The 21,626-nt window shown below is 45.0% G+C and overlaps 1 protein-coding gene across 2 annotated transcripts in view; it reads left to right on the top strand.

The window, feature by feature from the left end:
• Window positions 1-20,840, top strand: part of ZNF318 (zinc finger protein 318) — a 35,935-nt gene extending 15,095 nt beyond the window's left edge. For both annotated transcript variants that reach the window (XM_040351739.1, XM_040351738.1), the window contains 7 exons: window positions 1,530-2,984; window positions 11,239-11,338; window positions 11,483-11,727; window positions 11,930-12,460; window positions 12,623-12,713; window positions 12,802-12,920; window positions 17,614-20,840. In XM_040351739.1, coding sequence (XP_040207673.1) covers window positions 1,530-2,984; window positions 11,239-11,338; window positions 11,483-11,727; window positions 11,930-12,460; window positions 12,623-12,713; window positions 12,802-12,920; window positions 17,614-19,953 — 4,881 coding nt within the window. In that variant the 3' untranslated portion in view covers window positions 19,954-20,840. The remainder of the gene's footprint in view (window positions 1-1,529; window positions 2,985-11,238; window positions 11,339-11,482; window positions 11,728-11,929; window positions 12,461-12,622; window positions 12,714-12,801; window positions 12,921-17,613) is intronic.
• The last annotated feature ends 786 nt before the right edge of the window (window positions 20,841-21,626 follow it).

Genomic DNA, 21,626 nt, shown 5'->3' with positions numbered 1-21,626 from the left:
CTGACTCTCCTGTAGTCCAAGGGAGGGGGCGAGCACGACACTCCACACCAGGGAGAAAGCCTTGCATTACTGTGTGGAGTTACAGACAGAAGAACAGGAAGTGAGGATTTCTCAGAAGAAATAAGGACATTTAAAAGCAAAATGGAAGGATGAGGTAAGTGAAGGAGGACTGCACTAAGGTAAAGGAAGGTATTTAGGGGAAAAAAATTGTATCTTTCCAACCCCTTTAAAGTGGAGGTTCACCCTAAAAACTAATTTTTAACATTAGAGCCAGCATACGAAGTACATTTACTTTTGGCAGGTCATTTTTTTTTTTTTCTCTGTACATACCTTTTTATATCCTGATTTTGTCCAGGGTTTCCGCGTTCTGATGACTGCGGGACTGGGCGTTCCTATCCCTCGGTTCGATGATTGACGGCTTGTGAAACAGGTCCTGTGTCGCACAACGCGCGTCACCAGATTCCCGGAGATAGCGGAGCTGCGAGTCTGCACTATACGGCGCCTGCGCCCACCATGTAGAGCTGACTGCGCAGGCGCCGTATAGTTCCGACTCGCAGCTCGGCTATTTCCGGAAATCTGTTGACGCGCGTTGTGCGACAGGTCACCTGTTTCACAAGCCGTCAATCATCTAACTGAAGGATAGGAACGCCCAGTCCCGCAGTCATCAGAACCCGGAAGCCCTGGACAAAAACAGGATATAAAGGTATGTACAGAGAAAAAAAAATATGACCTCCCGAAAATAAATGTCCTTAGTATCATTAGTATGCTAGATCTAATTTAAAATTTTTTTTTTTTTTGGGTGAACCTACGCTTTAAGCTCCAGTTGCTGGTGTGGAGTGTTCTCTGATGTGTAGGAACAATAAAGTTGCTTTTAGCTTTCCAGAACAACTTTGTGAGACTTAAAGCGGAGCTCCACCCTAAAGTGGAACTTCTGCTCATCGGAACCCTCCCCCCCTCCGGTGTCACATTTGACACCTTTCAGGGGGAGGGGGGTGCATATACCTGTCTAAGACAGATATTTGCACCCACTTCCGGGAGTCCTCCTGCGGGTATTCTGCTGGTAGTTCGTCACTTCCCACACCTGCCTGTTGTGTTCTGGGAAACACTCGGCTCCCAGAACACAACGGGGACCAGTGAGGACGGCGCAGCCCGACTCGCGCATGCGCCGTAGGGAATCGAGCAGTGAAGCCGGAAAGCTTCACTTCCTGATTCCCTCACCGGGGGGGGGGGGGCAGCAGACGTCGCTGGACAGGTAGGTGTCCATATATTAAAAGTCAGCAGCTGCAGTATTTGTAGCTGCTGGCTTATTAATATAATTTTTTTTAACAGCGGAGATCCGCTTTATTTCATAGATTACATTCGTTTTTCGTTTTATTACTTATTTCCCTGTATAACAAGTGGTAAATAAAAGTTCAAGCTGTTTATTTTTAATGTTTGTTGTGTTATTGTCTAAAGTTGTATGAAAAACTTTCTAGTAATGTCTGATTGGTTAACATTTTACTGTTTTTCCCCTGTAATTCTTTAAACAGGTTGACAGCTATTCAAGTCTGAGCAATGTTGGCACTGCGCTCCCAGGAGACATGAGGACCAGTCAGATCTCTCAATCTTCGCTTGTAACTGGGATTTCTTCTTCAGCAGCAGGAGGGCTTGCCAGCAACGCCCCTCTGAACCCTTCCACAGCAATTGACCCCCTAAACAGGGCACATGCTTCTTCTGCGGGCAATTTTTTGGGTTTGCGCAACACAGAATCTTCTGGTGTTCCTTTTGGCTCTCCGACTTCTTTTCGAAACGCCAAGGAAGTCGGTAAAGGTCCATCTCTAGGGGACGGCTATTTGCCATTGCATGATCCGGCGATATCACAGATGACATTGGCAAGTTTCCCTGATCAGAAGCAGGAACATAAGAGGAGCATCGCGGAAATTGAAGAGGAGGAGAGATTTTTGTACGGGGATGAGGAGAAGACGACCCCTGAGCCCAGCAATGAGCCACCCAAGCAGACTCCACCGATTCAAACGGCACCCAAGCAAACCCCACCAGCGAACGTTCCCAAGAATCCTCCCAAGAATACTCCCGATGAGAAGGAGTATGCCAAGATCCATGATCTGCTAAAGACGATCGGACTAGATATCGGTGTGGCAGAGATTGGGAAACTTGCCGTGAGGACTCAAGAGCGGCTTCATGGAAAGAAATTGATACCAAAAGTACCACAGACCCCACCCCAGCAGCCCCCCCAGCACACCATCGCAAGTCCTTCTGAATCCAAGGCCAAACCTGAAGCAGAACAGAAGGTTGTGCCTAAAGTAGCGGTACAAACCGCGAGACCTGCACAGCCGCCCGTGACAGAAAAGCCTGCATCGGTTGCTCAGCAGTCGGCACCGACCGTCAAAGAGAAGACGCCACCTGTAACACAGAAGACGGCTGCCAAAGAGCAGAGCCAGCCTGCATCCAAAATAGAGACAATAGGGAAATCGATTAGTACTGTGCAGTCATCCAGCGTTGGCTCAGTCCAGGCAATCGGCACTGTGCAGTCAATTACCACAGTTCAGTCACCCCCGGTTTTAGTTCAGCCACCCCAAGTTGCTCCAGTCCCAGAGATGACCCCTCCTCCTATAAGCCCCTCCCAGGTTCCTATGTATTCTCCATACAACCCCTCCCCAATGATGCACAACTTTGCAGTCCCCCCTCCCTCATTTAACCCATATTCGCCTTATGCGTCATACCCAACGCCCAACTGGACAATGTATCCCCCACCACCAGTTCACCAGCCACCTCCTCCCACTCATATACCACCTCCAGTATCTTCCCCTCATTTACTTACCCCTCAAACTCCACCTAACCACCGCGGCAACCTACGCGTCATCGAAACAAATGCCGATCTTGAGACCGCAGCAAATAATGACCCGAAAACCCCAACTTCTGCGGCCACGGTGCTGCTGGCCAAACACGAAGCCGAACGTAGAATTAAAGAAGCCGAGAAGCTAAAGGTAAGTCTCTTCCAGAGAAGGAGGGGGCGGGACATGAGTATTTTTCTTTACCATTGTTGCTTGATGTTATTTTACGCTGGCCATACATACATTGGGGCTTATTTACTAGAGCTGAAGAGTACGTAATCTGGAGCAACTCTGCCAACCAATCAGCTTCCAGTGTTTTTATTGTCAAAGCTTAATTGGACACGCTTAAAGCGGGGGTTCACCCAAAAAAAAATGTTTTAATATTACATGTAGCAGAGTCAGCATAGTAAGGGCATTTACTTTCGGTGGGTTTTTTTTTTTTTCTCCTTACCTACCTTTTTATATTCTGTTTTTGTCCGGGGCTTCCGTTGACTGCGGGACTGGGCATTCCTATCCTTCCGTTCGATGATTGACGGCTTGTGAAACAGGTGACCTGTCGCACAAAGCGCGTCACCAGATGTCGGGAAATAGCCGAGTTGCGAGTCGGCACTATACGGCGCCTGCGCAGTCAGCTCTACACGGCGGGCGCAGGCGCCGTATAGTGCCGACTCGCAGCTCGGCTATTTCCGGAAATCTGGTGACGCGCGTTGTGCGACAGGTCACCTGTTTCACAAGCCGTCAATCATCGAACCGAGGGATAGGAACGCCCAGTCCCGCAGGCATAGGAACGCCCAGTCCCGGAGTCATCAGAACGCGGAAGCCCTGGACCAAATCAGAATATAAAGGCAAGTACGGAGAAAAAAAAAAAAAACTGCCGAAAGTATATGCCCTTACTATGCTGGCTCTAATGTTAAAAATGTGTTTTCTCTTCCGTTCATAGACGGACACAGCCTTCATTGACATTAGGGTTATGCTTCTTCCTACCAGGAGAGTTTAAACTCTCCTGGTAGGAAGAAGCATAACCCGAATGTCACCCGAATGTCAATGAAGGCTGTGTCCGTCTATGAACTCAGAGTAATGGATTTTACGGTGAGTACAAAAATCCTATTTTTAGGGTGAACCTCCACTTTAAGTTAGAAGCTGATTGGCTACCATGCACAGCCTCGCCAGATTCTGAGTGCTCCAGTTTTAATACATCTCCCACATTGGAGAATGAAAGCAATATGCTTGCCCAGAGTTCTCTTCAAATTTTGTATTTGGTCCCGAATGAACCACAGGTTCCAGTGGTACAATTCTTATAGCAAGAGGAGCTTGCATCACCCCCCCCAAGATCTAGAGCAGCATTGCCAGGAGAAGAGTCATTGTACATGACCACCTACAGACATGTAACTGTAGATGCTAAAAAAAAAAATTTCTACCTACACTTCCCACACTCAAGTACTGTCCCCAGCTTCCTCCTCAGTCTGGTGCCGGTGACTTGTCCTCAATGTTCCCTTAACGGGGAAGTTCCCTCACTGACTGCGCAGGCCAAAACTTCCAGACGGAAATCTCCGAACCTCGCCCCGGCATCCAGGCTCATTCTTTAACATCCCCGTGGATTGGAGGATGTTAAAAAAAAAAAGAGCCAGGAGGCCGAGCGAGCCGTCCGAGCGAAGCGAGGACGTGAGGCAGACTGGCCACTTACCTTGAAATCCACGTCACCCTGGATGCCGGGCCGAGGTTCGGAGATTTCCGTCAGCAAGTTTGCGCCTTCGCAGTCCTTGAAGGAACTTTCCCGTTAGCCGGAACCATCTCGGCACATCAGATTGCGCCTGCGCTGGAACTTCCACGATAGCTGGAACCAGCCTGGCAGATCACCGGCGTCCTTGATCTAGGCAGAACTACACTGTCATTCTGCCCCATTCCTGAGAGCTCAGCCTGTCATTTACACAAAGCCCCCCCCCCCCCCTCCGTGGGGAAAGGGGGGTGCTGCGTGTTATTGTGCACGCTGGGCTCTCCAGGACGGAGTGGTGGTAAAAGCTTTTTGTCGAACCAGCCACATGCTAAAATGCACGGGGGGGGGGGGGGGGGGGGTGTACCACATAAACTTGTATAGAGCCATGTCCATAAATATTGGGACATCGACACAATTCTAATCTTTTTGGCTCTATACACCACCACAATGGATTTCAAATGAAACGAAGATGTCCTTTGACTGCAGACTTTCAGCTTTAATTTGAGGGAATTTACATCCAAATCGGGTGAACGGTGTTGGAATTACAACAGTTTGTATATGTGTCTCCTACTTTTTAAGGGACCAAAAGTAATGGGACAGATTAACAATCATAAATCAAACTTTCACTTTTTGAACCACTTAAGACCCGGACCATTATGCAGGTAAAGGACCTGGCCATTTTTTGCGATTCAGCACTGCGTCGCTTTAACTGACAATTGCGTGGTCGTGCGACTTGGCTCCCAAACAAAATTGGCGTGCTTTTTTCCCCCCACAAATAGAGCTTTCTTTTGGTGGTATTTGATTACCTCTGCGGTTTTTATTTTTTTGCGCTATAAACAAAAATAGAGCCATAATTTTGAAAAAAAATCAATATTTTTTACTTTTTGCTATAATATCCCCAAAAAAGATATAATAAAAACATTATTCTCAGTTTTTAGGCTGATACGTATTCTTCTACCTATTACCTTTTTTACTAGTAATGGTGGCGATCAGCGATTGTTTTTTTTTTTCCCCGTGACTGCGACATTATGGCGGACACATCGGACAATTTTGACACATTTTTGGGACAATTGTCATTTTCATAGTGAAAAGTGCTATAAAAATGCACAGATTACTGTGAAAATGACAATTGCAGTTTAGGATTTAACCACTAGGGGGCGCTGAAGGGGTTAAGTGTGACCTCATATGTGTTTCTAACTGTATGCGGGGCTGGACGTCAGTGGTCAGTTCCCTATATCGGGCAACAGACGATCACTGACATTGCCACAGTGAAGAACGGGGAAGGTGTGTTTACACTCGCCTCTCCCTGTTCTTTAGCTCCCGTGACCGATCGCGGGTCACCGGTGGCGAACGGGTCGCACGGTCATGGAGCTTCGGACCGGATCGCGCGTGCTGGCGGCTGGGCTCTTAAAGGCGACGTACCTGCCTGAGCCCAGCCATGCCATTCTGCTGATGTATATCGGCGTTAAGCGGTTCTTAAGTAGTTAATACTTGGTTGCAAATCCTTTGCAGTCAATTACAGCCTGAAGTGTGGAACGCGATGACGTCGCCAGACGCTGGGTTTCATCCCTGGTGACGCTCTGCCAGGCCTCTACTGCCACTGTCTTCAGTTCCTGCTTGTTCTTGGGGCATTTTCCCTTCAGTTTTGTCTTCAGCAAGTGAAATGCTTGATCGGATTCGGGTCAGGTGATTGACTTGGCCATTACATAACGTTCCACTTCTTTCCCTTAAACTCTTTGGTTGCTTTCGCAGTATGCTTCGGGTCATTGTCCATCTGCACTGTGAAGCGCCGTCCAATGAGTTCTGAAACATTTGGCCGAATATGAGCCGATAATAATAATCCCCGAAACACTTCAGAATTCATCCTGCTGCTTTTGTCAGCAGTCACATCACCAATAAATACAAGAGAACCAGTTCCATCGGCAGCCATATGTGCCCACGCCATGACACTACCACCACCATGCTTCACAGATGAGGTGGTATGCAATTGTCCCATTACTTTTGGTCCCTATACAAACTGTTGTAATTCCTACACCGTTCACCTGAATTTGGATGTAAATTCCCTCAAATTAAAGCTGAAAAATCTGCCGTTAAAGCACATAGAGCCAAAAAGGTTAGAATTGTGTCGATGTCCCAATATTTATGGACCTGTGTGTGTGTGTGTATATATATATATATATACACACATACATACATACCCTAATATCTGTGTGTGTGTGTGTGTTTGGTATAAAGCTGAGATCATTAACATATGGGGGGGGGGGGGGGGAGACTTCAAGCCTGCATGAGGAAAATTCAACACTGCCCTTAGAACATGTTATTTTTCTGAAAGAGATTAGTTGGTGAATCATTCAACAGTATTTTAAAGAAGAAATCCATCTTTCAAAACGCTTTACATTCTCTATATTGTCAAAAGTATTGGGACACCTGCCTTTACATAAACTTTAATGGCGTCTTAGTCCATAGGGTTCAATATTGAGTTGGCCCCGCCCTTTGCAGCTATAACAGCTTCAACTCCTCTGGGAAGGCCGTCCACAAGGTTTAGGAGTGTGTCAATGGGAATGTTTGACCATTTCTCCAGAAGAGCATTTGTGAGGTCAGGCACTGATGTTGGACGAGGCAGCCTGGCTCACAGTCTCCGCTCTAACTCATCCCAAAGGTGTTCGATCAGGTTGAAGTCAGGACTCTGTGCAGGCCAGTCAAGTTCCTCCACCCCAAACTCTCTCATCAATGTCTTTATGGACCTTGCTTTGTGCACTGGTCAAAATCATTTGGTGGCGCACTGGAAACGTGTTCTCTGGAGTGACAAATCTGCTTCGCTATCTGACAATCCGATGGGCATATCAGGGTTTGGTTGCCAGGAGAACAGTATTTGCCTGACTGCATTGTGCCAAGTGTAAGGTTTGGTGGAGGGGGGATTATGGCGTGGGGTTGTTTTTTCAGGGATTGGGCTTGGCCCCCTTTTTTCCAGTGAAGGGAAATCTTAAGGCGTCGGCATATCAAGACATTTTGTACAATTTTATGCTCCCAACTTTGTGGCAACAGTTTGGGGATTGTCCCTTCCTGTTCCCACATGACTGCGCACCAGTGCACAAAGCAAGGTCCATAAAGACATGGATGAGCGAGTTTGGGGATGAAGGAACTTGACTGGCCTGCACAGAGTCCTGACCTCAACCCGATAGTACACCTTTTGGGGATGAGTTGGAGCAGAGACTGCGAGCCAGGCCTTCTCGTCTAACATCAGTGCCTGACTTCACAAATGCGCTTCTAAAGGAATGGTCAAACTTTCCCATAGACACCCTCCTAAACCTTGTGGACAGCCTTCCCAGAAGACTTGAAGCTGTTATAGCTGCAAAGGGTGGGCCAACTCAATACTGAACCCTACGGACTGAGGCGCCATTAAAGTTCACGTGCGTGTAAAGGCAGGCGTCCATATACTTTTGACAATATAGCCAAGCTGGCCAAAATTAACTGTCCCTCACTAACCTGAGAGGCAGCTGGATGTGTGTTATAAACCGTATATAGCTGCAGGCCACATACAGCATACTGCACTGTCTTCCAAATGCGAGCCGAGACTTCCTGTCTCATATCCGGCGCACCGATCGGTCTACAGCATCGGCGCTCAGCCACTCGGAGTAAGCAATGTATTCCATCAATGAATACAAAGCTTCCTTTGAATGGCTGAGTCAGAGGTTGCGACATCATCAGACTCCTCTCTGCCAATCAGAAGAAGCTTTGTATTCATCGATAGAGTAAGCAATGTATTCTATCGATGAATATAAAGCTTCCTCTGATTGGCAGAGAGGAGTCTGATGATGTCACAACCTCTGACTCGGCTATTCAGAGGAAGCTTTGTATTCATTGATGGAATACATTGCTTGCTCTGAGTGGCTGAGCGCTGCTGCTGTAGACTAATCTGTGTTCTGGGTATAAGACAGGAAGTCTCGGCTCCCACCTGGAACACAGAGCAGTATGCTGTATGGGGCTGCAGCTACGTACAGTTTATACCGCATATCCAGCGGCCTCGCAGGTTAGTGAGGATAATGGTCCATTAGAGCCAGCTACGTCCAAACGAACTATGTAATGTGTTTTGAAAGATGGAGTTCTTCTTTAAACATTATTAGGATGAACATTGGATTTATCCAACAGACGGCAACACTCACTGGAATTCCCACAAAAGAAGTGAGATTTTGGTGCAGAGGCTTAGAGTATCTTTTATTCACTCAAACTGTAGCAATAGCAAGGATAGGCAACCGGTAACTGGAATGATCCACACTTTAGCAAGGATAGGCAACCGGTACCTGGAATGATCCACACATTAGCAAGGATAGGCAGCCGGTTACTGGAATGATCGACACATTAGCAAGGATAGGCAGCCGGTTACTGGAATGATCCACACTGTAGCAATAGCAAGGATAGGCAACCGGTTACTGGAATGATCCACACTTTAGCAAGGATAGGCAACCGGTAACTGGAATGATCCACACTTTAGCAAGGATAGGCAACCGGTAACTGGAATGATCCACACTTTAGCAAGGATAGGCAACCGGTAACTGGAATGATCCACACTTTAGCAAGGATAGGCAACCGGTAACTGGAATGATCCACACTTTAGCAATAGCAAGGATAGGCAACCGGTAACTGGAATGACCCACACTTATCAAGGGTAGGCAACCGGTAACTGGGATCCACACTTTAGCAATAGCAAGGATAGGCAGCCGGTAACTGGAATGATCCACACTGTAGCAATAGCAAGGATACGTAACCGGTAACTGGAATGATCCACACTTAGCAAGGATAGGCAACCGGTAACTGGGATCCACACTTTAGCAATAGCAAGGATAGGCAGCCGGTAACTGGAATGATCCACACTTTAGCAATAGCAAGGATAGGCAACCGGTAACTGGAATGATACACACTGTAGCAATAGCAAGGATACGTAACCGGTAACTGGAATGATCCACACTTTAGCAAGGATAGGCAACCGGTAACTGGAATGATCCACACTTTAGCAATAGCAAGGATAGGCAAACGGTTACTGGAATGATCCACACTTTAGCAAGGATAGGCAACCGGTTACTGGAATGATCCACACTTTAGCAATAGTAAGGATAGGCGACCGGTAATTGGAATGATCCACACTTAGCAAGGATAGGCAACCGGTAACTGGAATGATCCACACTTTAGCAATAGCAAGGATAGGCAACCGGTTACTGGAATGATCCACACTTTAGCAAGGATAGGCAACCGGTAACTGGAATGATCCACACTTAGCAATAGTAAGGATAGGCGACCGGTAATTGGAATGATCCACACTTAGCAAGGATAGGCAACCGGTAACTGGGATCCACATTTTAGCAATAGCAAGGATAGGCAGCAGGTAACTGGAATGATCCACACTGTAGCAATAGCAAGGCTAGGCAACCGGTAACTGCAATGATCCACACTTTAGCAAGGATAGGCAACCGGTAACTGGAATGATCCACACTGTAGCAATAGCAAGGATACGCAACCGGTAACTGGAATGATTCACACTGTAGTAATAGCAAGGATGGGCAACCAGTAACTGGAATGATCCACACTGTAGCAATAGCAAGGATAGGCAACCAGTAACTTGAATGATCCACACTTTTTAGCAATGGCAAGGATAGGCAGCTGGCAACTCGAGCCATCCACATGCGATCATTTTTATTTGCCACAGGGTTAGTGCAGAACAAGAAAGCTTATGTGTTTCGGCCCACGGCCATGGACCAAAACGTCTAAGGTTTATTTTCTGTATTCACCCTGTGGTAAATAAAGATCATATGTGGATGATTCCAGTTTCCGGCTGCATATCATTGCTAAAGTGTGGATGATTCCAGTTGCTGGCTGCCTATCTTAAACTGGAGTTCCGCAGCTGCTGACCTTTAATATTGGGATACTCGCCTGCCCAGGGCGCCAGCGATTGTCCTCACTCGAATCCGATCTGTCCCTCGGCTCCCGGGTGGAGGCACCGCCATCTTCAGTAAGGGAATTGGAAAGTGAAGCCTTGAAGCTTCACAGCCTGGTTCCCTACTGCACATGCACGAGTCGCGCTGCGTGATCTCACCGGTCCCTGCTGTCTTCTGGGACCTACGTGTCTCCCAGAAGACAGCGGAGGAGGGGCCAGACATGGCATAGATAGCCGGGGATGCTGCGGCAATCTATGCCCGGAAGTGGGAGCAAATACCTGGATTAGACAGGTATCTGCCCCCTCCTTCCCCCTGAAAGGTGCCAAATGTGACACCGAATGGGGGAATTCAAAAAGCGGAAATTAAATTTTTGGGTGGTACTCCTTTAACATTTATATTCAGACAAAAGTAAATTAAAAAAAAAAGTGGAGCAGTCGATGGACTACTTGGTCTTTTTCTGTGGTCACTCTTCTATGCTTTTGTTATTTTGCCTTGGGGCTCAATGCATAATACTGGTGGTAAGTGCCCCACGTTGCAGGTTCCATTTGCACATCATTGACAACGGTCAGTGCTGTAATTGATGTATCATAACTTGTTAAACTAGAAGAAGCAGTTCTAAGTGGCTTAAGTTCAAGGTAAGTGCGGACCCTCCAGTGTTTTAATTTCCTTCACTTGTCTTGCCTGAGACTAGGCTGGATTTTAATTTACTGAAATGTTGAGATGACGTGTGTGGGAAAAAAAAAAATGCTTCTATTTATTTAAGGTGCTGGATGAATTGGATGGACTCAAGGAGGAGCTGAAAGGCAAAACCTTAAGCTTGGAGAATCTAAGCACAAAGGTGGAGCAGCTGCGTACACAGCATGGTGAGGAACCCTTTTCTTTTATTACTCCTATCATACATGGACCAAGCGGTGGGTGGGTCCGTAAAACTATATACATTCCATTGAAATAATTTGCTTTCGCAGTAAAATGCTTACAGCCACCATATTGCTTTTGTCATGTCACAGGGATTCTCCTGCGGAAGAAGCGTCGGGAAAAAGATGGTCACAAGGACCCTCTCCTGGAGGAGCTGAGCAATGTTACGGATAGTGCCCGCAGGCAGATCTGCTCTCTTCACAAGGAAATTTCCGATATCAAGCAGAAGCAACAGCAGTTGGTCAAGGTGGCGGAGATCCTGGGTGCTACCCCCATGGATTTTGAAGACAAAAAGGAATCTTATAAAGAACGGGAAAAGAGCCCTCTCTCTCCTCGGGTGAGCAGTGTTCAGAAGGCCTGTTTTTCAGGCAGCACTGAAGTTATAACATCTCCTTTCAGTGGCTCTATGTTTTTTTTCTTATTTTTTTATTTTATTTTTTTTCCTCAGCCATATTTATTTTTTTGTGGAAGTTATTCCATTTTTTATTTCAAATTTTTTCAGTTCCTATTTGCTTAGATGCTTCTTCTTTCTTATCCAGGACTCCAGTACTGATGCAAAATCCAGTGGAAGCATCAAGGAGAAAAACGACTCGAAGACGAGCCAGGACTCCAAAGAGAGGAGCGACTCAAATTCCAGCAGAGACTTATCACCTGCAACCGACAAAAAGGCTGACGTTAAGCCCAAGGGCAGATCAGGTTCTTCAGGGGACGTTTCCCCTTCCACCAGCACTCGCTCGTCAGCAAAGGCAGAAGACGACGTAAAGCCTAAACGATCTTCAAAATCCCCAAAACGCCGCTCTGACAGGAGTAGCAGCTCGTCTAGCAGCTCGTCTAGCTCGTCAAGCTCTGACGAAATCTTGACATCACGGGACAAGCCCAGGTCGAAAAGTCCACGGTCTAGTGCTCCTCCTTTAAAGGTCTCCCCCAAGAAAGAGGACCCGCCTCCTTTTGAGGGCGGGGACATTTTTGAGTATTATGATTCTGGTGGACATTGGTGCGAGGACTGCAATAGCGTGTGCATGAATGTACTCGAATTTCTCCTACATTTCCACGAAAGGAAGCACCATGAGGTACGGATCAGGACTGCTGTTTTATTTTTCGGTTTGCAGGTGGAGGGGAATTTTTGTGTTTACTGTGGATAAATTGTGGTACTGGGTGCACACATGGTAAGCTTTATTTATAAAACATGTTTAAATTCTCATCATATCTGTATTTTTTATGTACTGTAATAGAGTTTGAAGCAACCGCAAAGGCCCTGGGTGAAGAACAAAGAGCCTGAAGTCAATAGTCCAAAGAAAAATAAGACAAATGTCCCTCTGAAAGGTGAGTCACCCTGTGTACATGATCAGTAAATGCAACAAGAGCTCAGTCATGTTGTATGTCCCTGACATTTCTGTACTCGACCCCCTAGGTCCAGAATTCATGGTTCCAACTAAAGGCTACTACTGCTCGCTTTGCGAACAGTCCTTTGCAGATCATGTACAAGCTGATGAACATCTCCGAACGTATTCTCACAATGAAAAATTCAAGGTTTGTTTTTTTGATTTTTTTTTTTTCCATAAGTCTTCCATTGCTCCAGAAACTGTACATGGTTGGGTGAAGGAATGCAGGAAGATTATTGGCAAGATGAATATGCAGCAGTGGTGTGATGTTGATTTAAAGCTGAACTTTGTCTTTATGCACACCTGTAGAAAGTTCTCTTCCATGTTTAAAACTGACTACTCTCAATTCCTTGCAAACATCTCCACTGTATATTCTTTGAACCTGCAGCAGCTGTTTTGAGCCTACCTTATTTTACTGTCTGAATCACTAGTTGCTTCTTCTTCTGATCTGTACTGTTGTTGGCCCTCCTCTTACATCTATTGACTTTCTCTGCCTTCAGTCATTTTTTGGTCTTCATCGCAGGTGGGCTTGAACTTTAGGGTTTGTCAGTCACTGTACTCCTATTCCCAGAGTATTATGTGAAAGACAACATCCCTGGCCTGCTTTTTCTTACTGGCCACTGGGTGCTGCAACATTAACCTGTGCAATCTGCTGATCAGTTGCTATGTAAAGCCTCGTACACACCATTTGACTTCCAACCAACTTTTCCATGGATTTTGGCCTGTGAAATTGTTCTGCATACACACTGCACAACATTTTCAGCCAACATTCACCAAACCACATGGTTTTTCAGCTCTTTACCGACATCCTTTGGGTTACTTCTGCTATTGTTGGCTGATGTTTAACATTGGTTCTGAGCATGCATGTTTGTACATCAGATTTTAGTTGGACCCACGATCAGATAAACCAACATAACCGATTTATAGCCCAACAATTGGTGAGCATGAAGAGCCAACTTTTGTTGTCGTTAATTCGGCCAGTAATTGTCTGATGGAGAATACACACGGTCGGATTTTACGACCCAACACGTCCGTCAGACAATTATGGCCATAAATTTGGATCGTCTGTACGAGCCTTTAGATAATCTAGCAACTGATCATCAGAGTGTTCAGTGGGCCAGCGGGAAAGAGATGTTGGTGATGTGTTCTTTCATGTAATGCTTGGGGACTGCAGTATAGTGACTGGGAGCCACCCATTAGGATGGCCAGCATTTATCGAAGATCCTACCATGAAGCAGCGGACTGCTTGAGGGGGCCTTTAAGAGAAGATCTGAGGCAGGGTGCAGTAATATTTTACAGGAGCCTGCTGGTCCTCGCCACCAGTTTTAATCTTGATACAGAGCCAGCAGAAAGACCAAGATGACGTCGCCGAGTCTGGAGGAACCTCTTGAAAGCCACACTGATTAATAAACTTAAATTGCATATTGATCATTTGAGTAACAAGTGAAGGTGTTCTTATGCCTACATTCAACATCTGCTTTAAGAAACTATGAAGGGGGTTACACTAACAACTACAGAAAATGAACGATGCCTGTTTTTAGATTTCTTTGGGAATACCATTGCTGTCTCTAAAGCCTCGTACACACGATCTTATTTTTTGACGGGAATTGTGTGATGGCAGGCTTTTTTCCGGAAAATCCGACTGTTTGTATGCTCCGTCGGATAATTGTCGGATTTTCCGACAACAAATGCGCTGTCAGATTTTCTGATTGTGTGTACACAAGTCTGTCGGAAAGAAATACAAACACGCATGCTCAGAAGCAATGCTAACCATAAGACAACATTGGCAGAAGTTGTCCAAGGGTGGCGATAAAGAGCTGAAAAAACATGTGGTTTTGTGTTTGTTGGATGACAATTCTTTGCCGTTTTTTGTATGCAAGACCAAATCATGGCCAACACCCTTTGGACAAAAGTCCTACGCTTTTTCTGTGGAAAATCCGATCGTTTGTACCAGGCTTTAGAGTTTCTGCATTTTGTATTGCTTCACCCAAGCTTGGATAAAAGAGGGTGCATGAGTAGTGCTACAGGTGGTAGTGCATCTCTCATTGCAGCCAGGAAAATGTAACTGGTGTGCACCTTAAGGCAGACACCCTCCCCCCAACCGAAAAAACATGATGAGCTGTAAACACATTCCAGTGTGTAAAATTCAACTTGCATCTCTTACTCCTTTTTCGAGGCACTTGTGACATAGGCGGTGCTTCCCAGCGGCTCCCCTGGAAGGTTGCGTTACCAGAGCCCCTTAGGGATGTCTCTTGGGTAAACTTGGAGATCCCTGGAGAATTCGGGGGTAAAAATGCCTTTTTCCGCCCACAGATGTCATAAGTGATCTTATGCATGTTATTGTTTATACGTTGCCTTGGCTCCAGCATTGAGGGTGTCCAGTGGCATAAGGATGCACGCTGTCATCATATAAACAATAAGCAACCACACTAGATCTAGTATAGTGCAATCCCAAGATTAGATGTGGATATCATTAGTGGGCTCGTCCAAAGCACAAGAAAGAAGTCTGCCACCAAATTGGCTAAAATGGCAGCTTGGGATTTCAAGTATGGGGGGGGCAAAGACTTTCCCATGTACACATCCTTACTAGGATCTGCTCCGGTGTGCAGTGGTTTCTTTGATCCCAAATGTTGGTTCATTATAATTAGGGAGGGGGGAAAAGGTCCGCTTTATAACTTCCCTTAAACTATGGTGTTGTGAAATCGTCAAAACGTATAGTCTATGTTGGGACATTTCTGCAGCCCTCAGCCGCCCAGATCCGATGTATTCCTCTCCGTTTTTTTTTTTCTTGTTTGACCCTGCCCTTGACTAGCCCTTGTTGTTTTCACATGACATACCTACTCCCCGATGGGCATTAATATTGGAATGCAAGATGCAGCTTTTGTAAGTGCTTCCAGTTCAAATGAGCAAAACCTGGTCATGTATTCTGTGTTTAAGAACAGCACCAGTGTTCAGATTGGTTGATTCTCCTTTTTCAACAATCTTGACACCACGTTCCTATGATTTTGGTTACTTGATCAGCATTGGAGGGAGCCCGGAGCAGCAGTTTCTCTAGAAACTGTAAGTATTGTAGCTTATCTATTTTAAATGTATCCAGTAAAGCGTTGATGCCGATTTGATATTGATGGATATTGAGTTGATGGATCCACTTTCAAATACTTATGGGAAATTAATAATTGGCATATTTTTCAATATTTAGAATCTTCTTTGCTACCTTGCTAGAAAATTTCTGGTTCCTGGAACTTAAAGTACTATTGTCTCTGGTCTACGTGCCAGTTCCCACCACATGCAGTCCAGTGCGTTTTATTTATTTATTTATTTATTTATTTATTTATTTTTTATTTTTTTCTGCATGGAAAGTAGGTTGTTTTTCAATGGCATGGTTCACACCAGTGCTTGCCAGAAAAAAAATGTAGAACACATATTTTTTTTCCTGGACTGTACTGGAACGTTGTAAAACGCATTGGAACACACATGTCCTTAAGGTTAAGAAAAAAGAATGGGGGAAATTGCGCTAGACTGCACCAAAAACGCACTGGAAAGTGTCAAAAACGTGCATGCTTTAAAAGCATCTGGAACGCACCTGGACTGCTTTTCTATGGTGTGAACTGGCCCCCGAGAGTCAAGTGTACAGCAGACGATCTCTGGATGGCAGCCAATGTAGTTGATATCGTCTTCACTAAGACTGTCCACATTCAGCCACAAGCTGGATATTTGTAGAAATGTGGCAAATTATATGCAAGTTTTAAAACCTTTTTTGATTTTGGATATAGCAGGGGAGCGTTAAAACGCCTGTCCCATTATCAAGAAGTTTCTCATCACTTCCTGTCAACACACAAGTGAGAGAAAGTTTCACAAATGGGGTGAATCTTGAAGACAGGTTTTATCTATAGATGTACTTTTAGGGCTGTATGCGGTATGGGGCATGCAGGAGCCATACTTCTTTTTTTTTTTTTTTTTTTTTTTTTATTGCAGGCCTGTTTTATTTCCTTTCTCTATCTCCAAATGCTGGTTATTCCCAATATCTGGTCTCTCTGTTATGAAAATTCAACAGCTACCATGGTCAATCTAAGGCCTTTCTTCTTCCTGATAGCCAGCAGTCATCAATAAAAAGAAACTGGGTTTGGTCCAAACTAAATGCAGAAGAACCTGTGGAAAACTGTCACATCCCTGCCAGGCAAAATTGGCTTGGGCATTCCCTGCCCTGCAGATGCATGTACGAAAAGAGGCAGGGATGCTTGTGACATCTGCCTACAATGGCCATATTAAGTCAATGACATTGACCAAATGTGGCCATATTGGGTCAAAGATGTCATAAGCATTCCCGCACTCTGTGTGAATCTGAAGCTGCAGGGTGAGGAATGCCCTGGCTGCCATTAACTGGGCCGGTAGGGAATGCGATCATGTGACCGACTGCCAAGCTGAGTTTCGACCAAGTTCAGACCTAACCCAGCTCATCCTTCATCAGCAACCAGAAGGAGCAGAACCAGGCAATGTGTGGATTGTCCTCAGAAGTTGTGGTTGGTGTTTGCCTAACAGAGCACGTGAAATTTTTAGGTTTATGCCAGATTCTGTGAAGATAAACCTGGAGTTGCTTTCTCTGTAGACCTGCAGATAACCTTCGAAACTATGAGCACAGGTTCACATGATGGTCTCAATTCAGATGTTCTGAATGCTTTGCAAATACTTGTAATACTCCACTTTCTGGTGTTCACACGCTGAAGTAACTTCTGTATGAGGTCTGGTTTGTTTCCTTCTAATAAGCAACAGTGTGATGCATTATTTTTTTGGTTCAGTTACATGAATTAAAATGACATGCGCTATATATTTTTTTTTTACAGAAATATACAGATGAAAACTCCAAGTATGAAGTGTCTCGTCGCGAGAGAAAAAAGGCCAGCTTGTCCGCAGCGCTTGAGGCATCGCGCAAGCAAGCAGAGCAGAAACGTAAAATGCAGAATGAAGAGCACAGCCGATCAAAGAAAGCAAAGAAAGACCATGAGGTGGACAAGAGCAACAGCAGGCACAGATCACACGCATCAAGCCAGCCGGTCAAGACTGATCCAAAACGGAGGTCTAAAACCCCAGATAAAGAGTCAGTAAAAGCCACCGCATTTGGAACGTTTACATGGAAGCCAACAGATGACAAAAATCAAGCGGCTGGTAACACAGAAAAAGTTGAGGGGGCAGCAGTGAAAGAAGAGGAGGCCAAAGGACAAAACGCCAAGTCAAAGGGAATTGAAATTAAGCTTCTGGGTAAACCCAGCAATTCCCATGGTACTCCATCTTCAACAACCTCCACACTGATCACCGATTCCATCGCTGCCTCTTTTGTCGCACCCGGTTCTTCCAATGCCCCACGTATAAAAGTTAGACCAAACCTACCAGTTCCTTTGGCTCTCCTAAGAAAGTCAAACATGACTGTAAACAAGCCTGCCCCTCTAAACACGTTCCTGTCCATAAAGTCTGCTGATGCTATATCCAAATCCTTACCCGTAGTCACAAGCAGTGCTCAGACCATTCTGTCAGAAGATATTGTTTCTAAAGCTTTTGAAGGTAAAGAGGTGGTTTTAAAAGGAACTCAAGAAACCAAACCACATCCAACACAAACGGTCACAAAAAAGGAGGATGCTAATCAGAATATAGTACCGATTCCAAAGCCGCCTGAAACCACTACTACATCCCAGCCAAATAAGAGCAGTGGGTTGTATGATATGCTGTTTAAAAAGGTACCCGCAGATGCTCCTCAGCAGAGTGCTAAAGCGAAGGCTGGACAAGGCAGTAAAGCAGCACCTTCTTCAAAACACGAATCATCCCCAAATACCTCTAAAACAGGTTCAAGCAATTCCAGTAAGTTAGCAGAGAGCAAAAGTTCTGAGAAACGTCAGCAAGAAAAACACACTTCACAGTCGAGTAAAAGTTCAGGCCATGCAGCAGCTCCTCGAAAATCTGAGCCTCACAGTAAGAATGTTTTACCTGAGCCAGCTAAAGGAGTTGCAGGCAGTTCAACGAACAGTACATCAAAAGTTCAGAAACTAATCGGGCCCTTTCCAAAGAAGGAGAGGAGCCCTGTAGAAACAAAGACTGGTTCTAAACCTGAAAAAACAGCTTCTCAGGCTGGACAGAGTCCTTCTCTGTCAATGAACCCGCTGACCGGTCGGCTTGAGTATTCTATTCAAGTTTCCAAACCTAAGGAAACGTATAAAAAGAAATCCCGGGAGACGTATAACAGCATGAAACCCCCGGCAACGTATAACAAGATGAAACCCCCGGCAGCGTATGACATGAAATCCCCAGAAACAAATAAAATGAAACCCCTGGAAACAAATAAAATGAAACCCCTGGAAACAAATAAAATAAAACCCCCAGAAATGAATAAAATGAAACCCCCAGAAATGAATAAAATGAAACCCCCGGAAAGTACTAAAACAAACCCCCCAGAAGCCCAAAAAGTTTTGGATATAAAACAAATGCGTTCAGTAGTGATACCTGTTGGGCCACCAAAAACCCTTTTTAATTCAACTTCCAAACTGAACCAAAAATTTAAAAGGGAGCCGTTGTCTCTGCCCACCTCTTTGTTTGGTCACCTATCAGACCCAGGCTGCAAAGACATAAAAATCACACATATTGCAACTCCGAAACCCACCACTGATATGAGAAAATCTACAGAAAGTGGGCCTTCCCCCTGTAGTGATTCTACCGGTAACCAAGCAATGCAGCAAGAACTTGAATCCTACTACAAACTAATAGCTACTGAAGAAGATCCTGCAGATTTAATACCTTCTGAAGACGAAGATCCGGAAGCAGAGGTTGCAAGTGCTCCACACAAGGTGGATATTCCAGAAAAGAAGATGAAACTAGAGAACCCTCCTCCAGCCATGAAGGCATCTGCTAATCCCACGGTGCCCGATGTGGCCAGTGAAGATGTTGATGATGCTGATATGGCCTGCGAAGTCCCTGAGAACCCTGCAAGTAACTTTTCCACCTCAGGTCTGGGAATGGTACAATCCAGTTATAGTTTTTCCCCATCCTTCGGCTCCAAATTCAGGCAACCTTCTAACTACTCGCGTGGAACGATTTTAATGGATAGAGATTATACCAAAAAACCGCCAACGAGCGCTCCTTCAACAAGTTACTCCATGGCAGAATTGGAGGCATTAACCACGTGTGACTCGGATTAGACCCGTGTCCTGCATTTGGAATGCAGTTTATCCATTTAGCATCTGAAGGAGTAACTGATGAGGACACAGGATGTTTAAATGTGTAAATATGAAGTTGTCTGCCAGAGCTTTACCAGTTACATGATGACTTTTCTAGACTCATTTGTTTAGTTGTGTGCTGGTTTATGTTGGCAATATTTTTCTTTAAGTAAAATGTGGCTGAATGTTTTTTGTTAACATTTTGTTCATCAGTTTGTATTTACTTTGACATAATTTCTTTAATGTTCATAAAAATTCTTTTTTTTTTTTGGCTTGTAAGTAATTCTGTATGTATATTTTCTGATAGATGATCTTATATTCCATGGCAGTTTTGAAAATTACTCTCCTGGTCCCTTTTTTTTTCCAGTTACTCACATCAAGCTTAGATGTGTGATGATTTTTAGCAGAGTCTGCTCTTGGAGGTCCAGGAGAACCGGCTTGTATTTCTTATTTGAATTGCTGTAAATATTCCCTGTTGGATTGCCTTTATAGACTTGTCTCAATGTTAGGTTACATGTTCTTTTTAGCTGATATGCTTGCATGTTTCCATATTATCTCAGATGTTCCACGGACTGAGAATAATGAAGGACATCCTGCCATATCTGGTAAGGTTACAAATGAGTGGGCACTTTTTTTATTTTGTTTTTGTTCCCCTACAGGACCTGTTGTATTACTTGATTTATGTCCACAGATGACTGCAGAGTTGCGACAATAATATGCTTTTCGCTCGCTGTTCCTGGTCCTTGCCAACAGCAAAAGGTGGCCTGTGGATTTGGCTCTTGTGTGTTTTTTTTTTTTTTTTTTTTTCCTATTTTACAAAATGCATATTGAATCATGTGTTTCAATTAAAAGTGATCCATAACAATTCATTTTCATTGTTTCTTTTGCTTGTATGATTATTTGAAACACTTGGCCCTTTCCTTCCAGTGTTTCACAGTGCACATCTAAAGCAGGGGCCTTGCATCAGTATTATGATTGGGCGATTTATGTATTACTGTATAAATGTTTCTGCCCTTTTATCATATTAAATAATTGCCTCTGCAGTTGATTACTGGTTTTAGTAATAACTTATACCAGTGGTGTGCAACCCTTTTTAAACTGGCATAGAATTGTATTATAATTAGAAGCAGATGTCCAGGGCACTCCCTCCTTCCTAACTCGGATATCAAGACCCAGCCATCAAACTTCAAGAGTCCGCCATGTGCCGAGGGGCAGAGCTGGTAAGCAGAAAGCGTAGGGTCTGGAGGATGGTTGGAGTCTGCTAAATGCTGAAACCAGGAGATGAGGGGGTGCTATAGGCGCAGGATCTGTAGGAGCAGTTCTGCTGCGGGGGGGGGGGGGGGGGCACATGCCAGCCTGTTTGCGTCTGCTCGGAGCAGCGCAGGATCTGGCGGAGGGGTTCTATCATTCTCTCTGACGCCAACTGCTGAGGCAAGGCGGGGAGAAAAACCGAGGGGGGGGGTGCCGCAGTTACAGTAGAGGTGATGGGGCCTCATGAAATGGCCCGCCGAGCCGAATTCAGCCCATGGGCCTTTTGCTTGACTCGTGTGTGCTAGAGTATCCAGGATTTTTCCACACTTACTGTTGCCATTTAACAAAGTCATCATTTATACAGGAAACTATAGACCCAAAAAGGACTTGTAAGTATTTTTACT

The sequence above is a fragment of the Rana temporaria genome, chromosome 4, assembly GCF_905171775.1.
Source record: "Rana temporaria chromosome 4, aRanTem1.1, whole genome shotgun sequence".
NCBI classification, from domain to species: domain Eukaryota; kingdom Metazoa; phylum Chordata; class Amphibia; order Anura; family Ranidae; genus Rana; species Rana temporaria.
The sequence above is the reverse complement of the archived record's forward strand: the minus strand, read 5'-3'. Positions and strand labels throughout refer to the sequence as shown.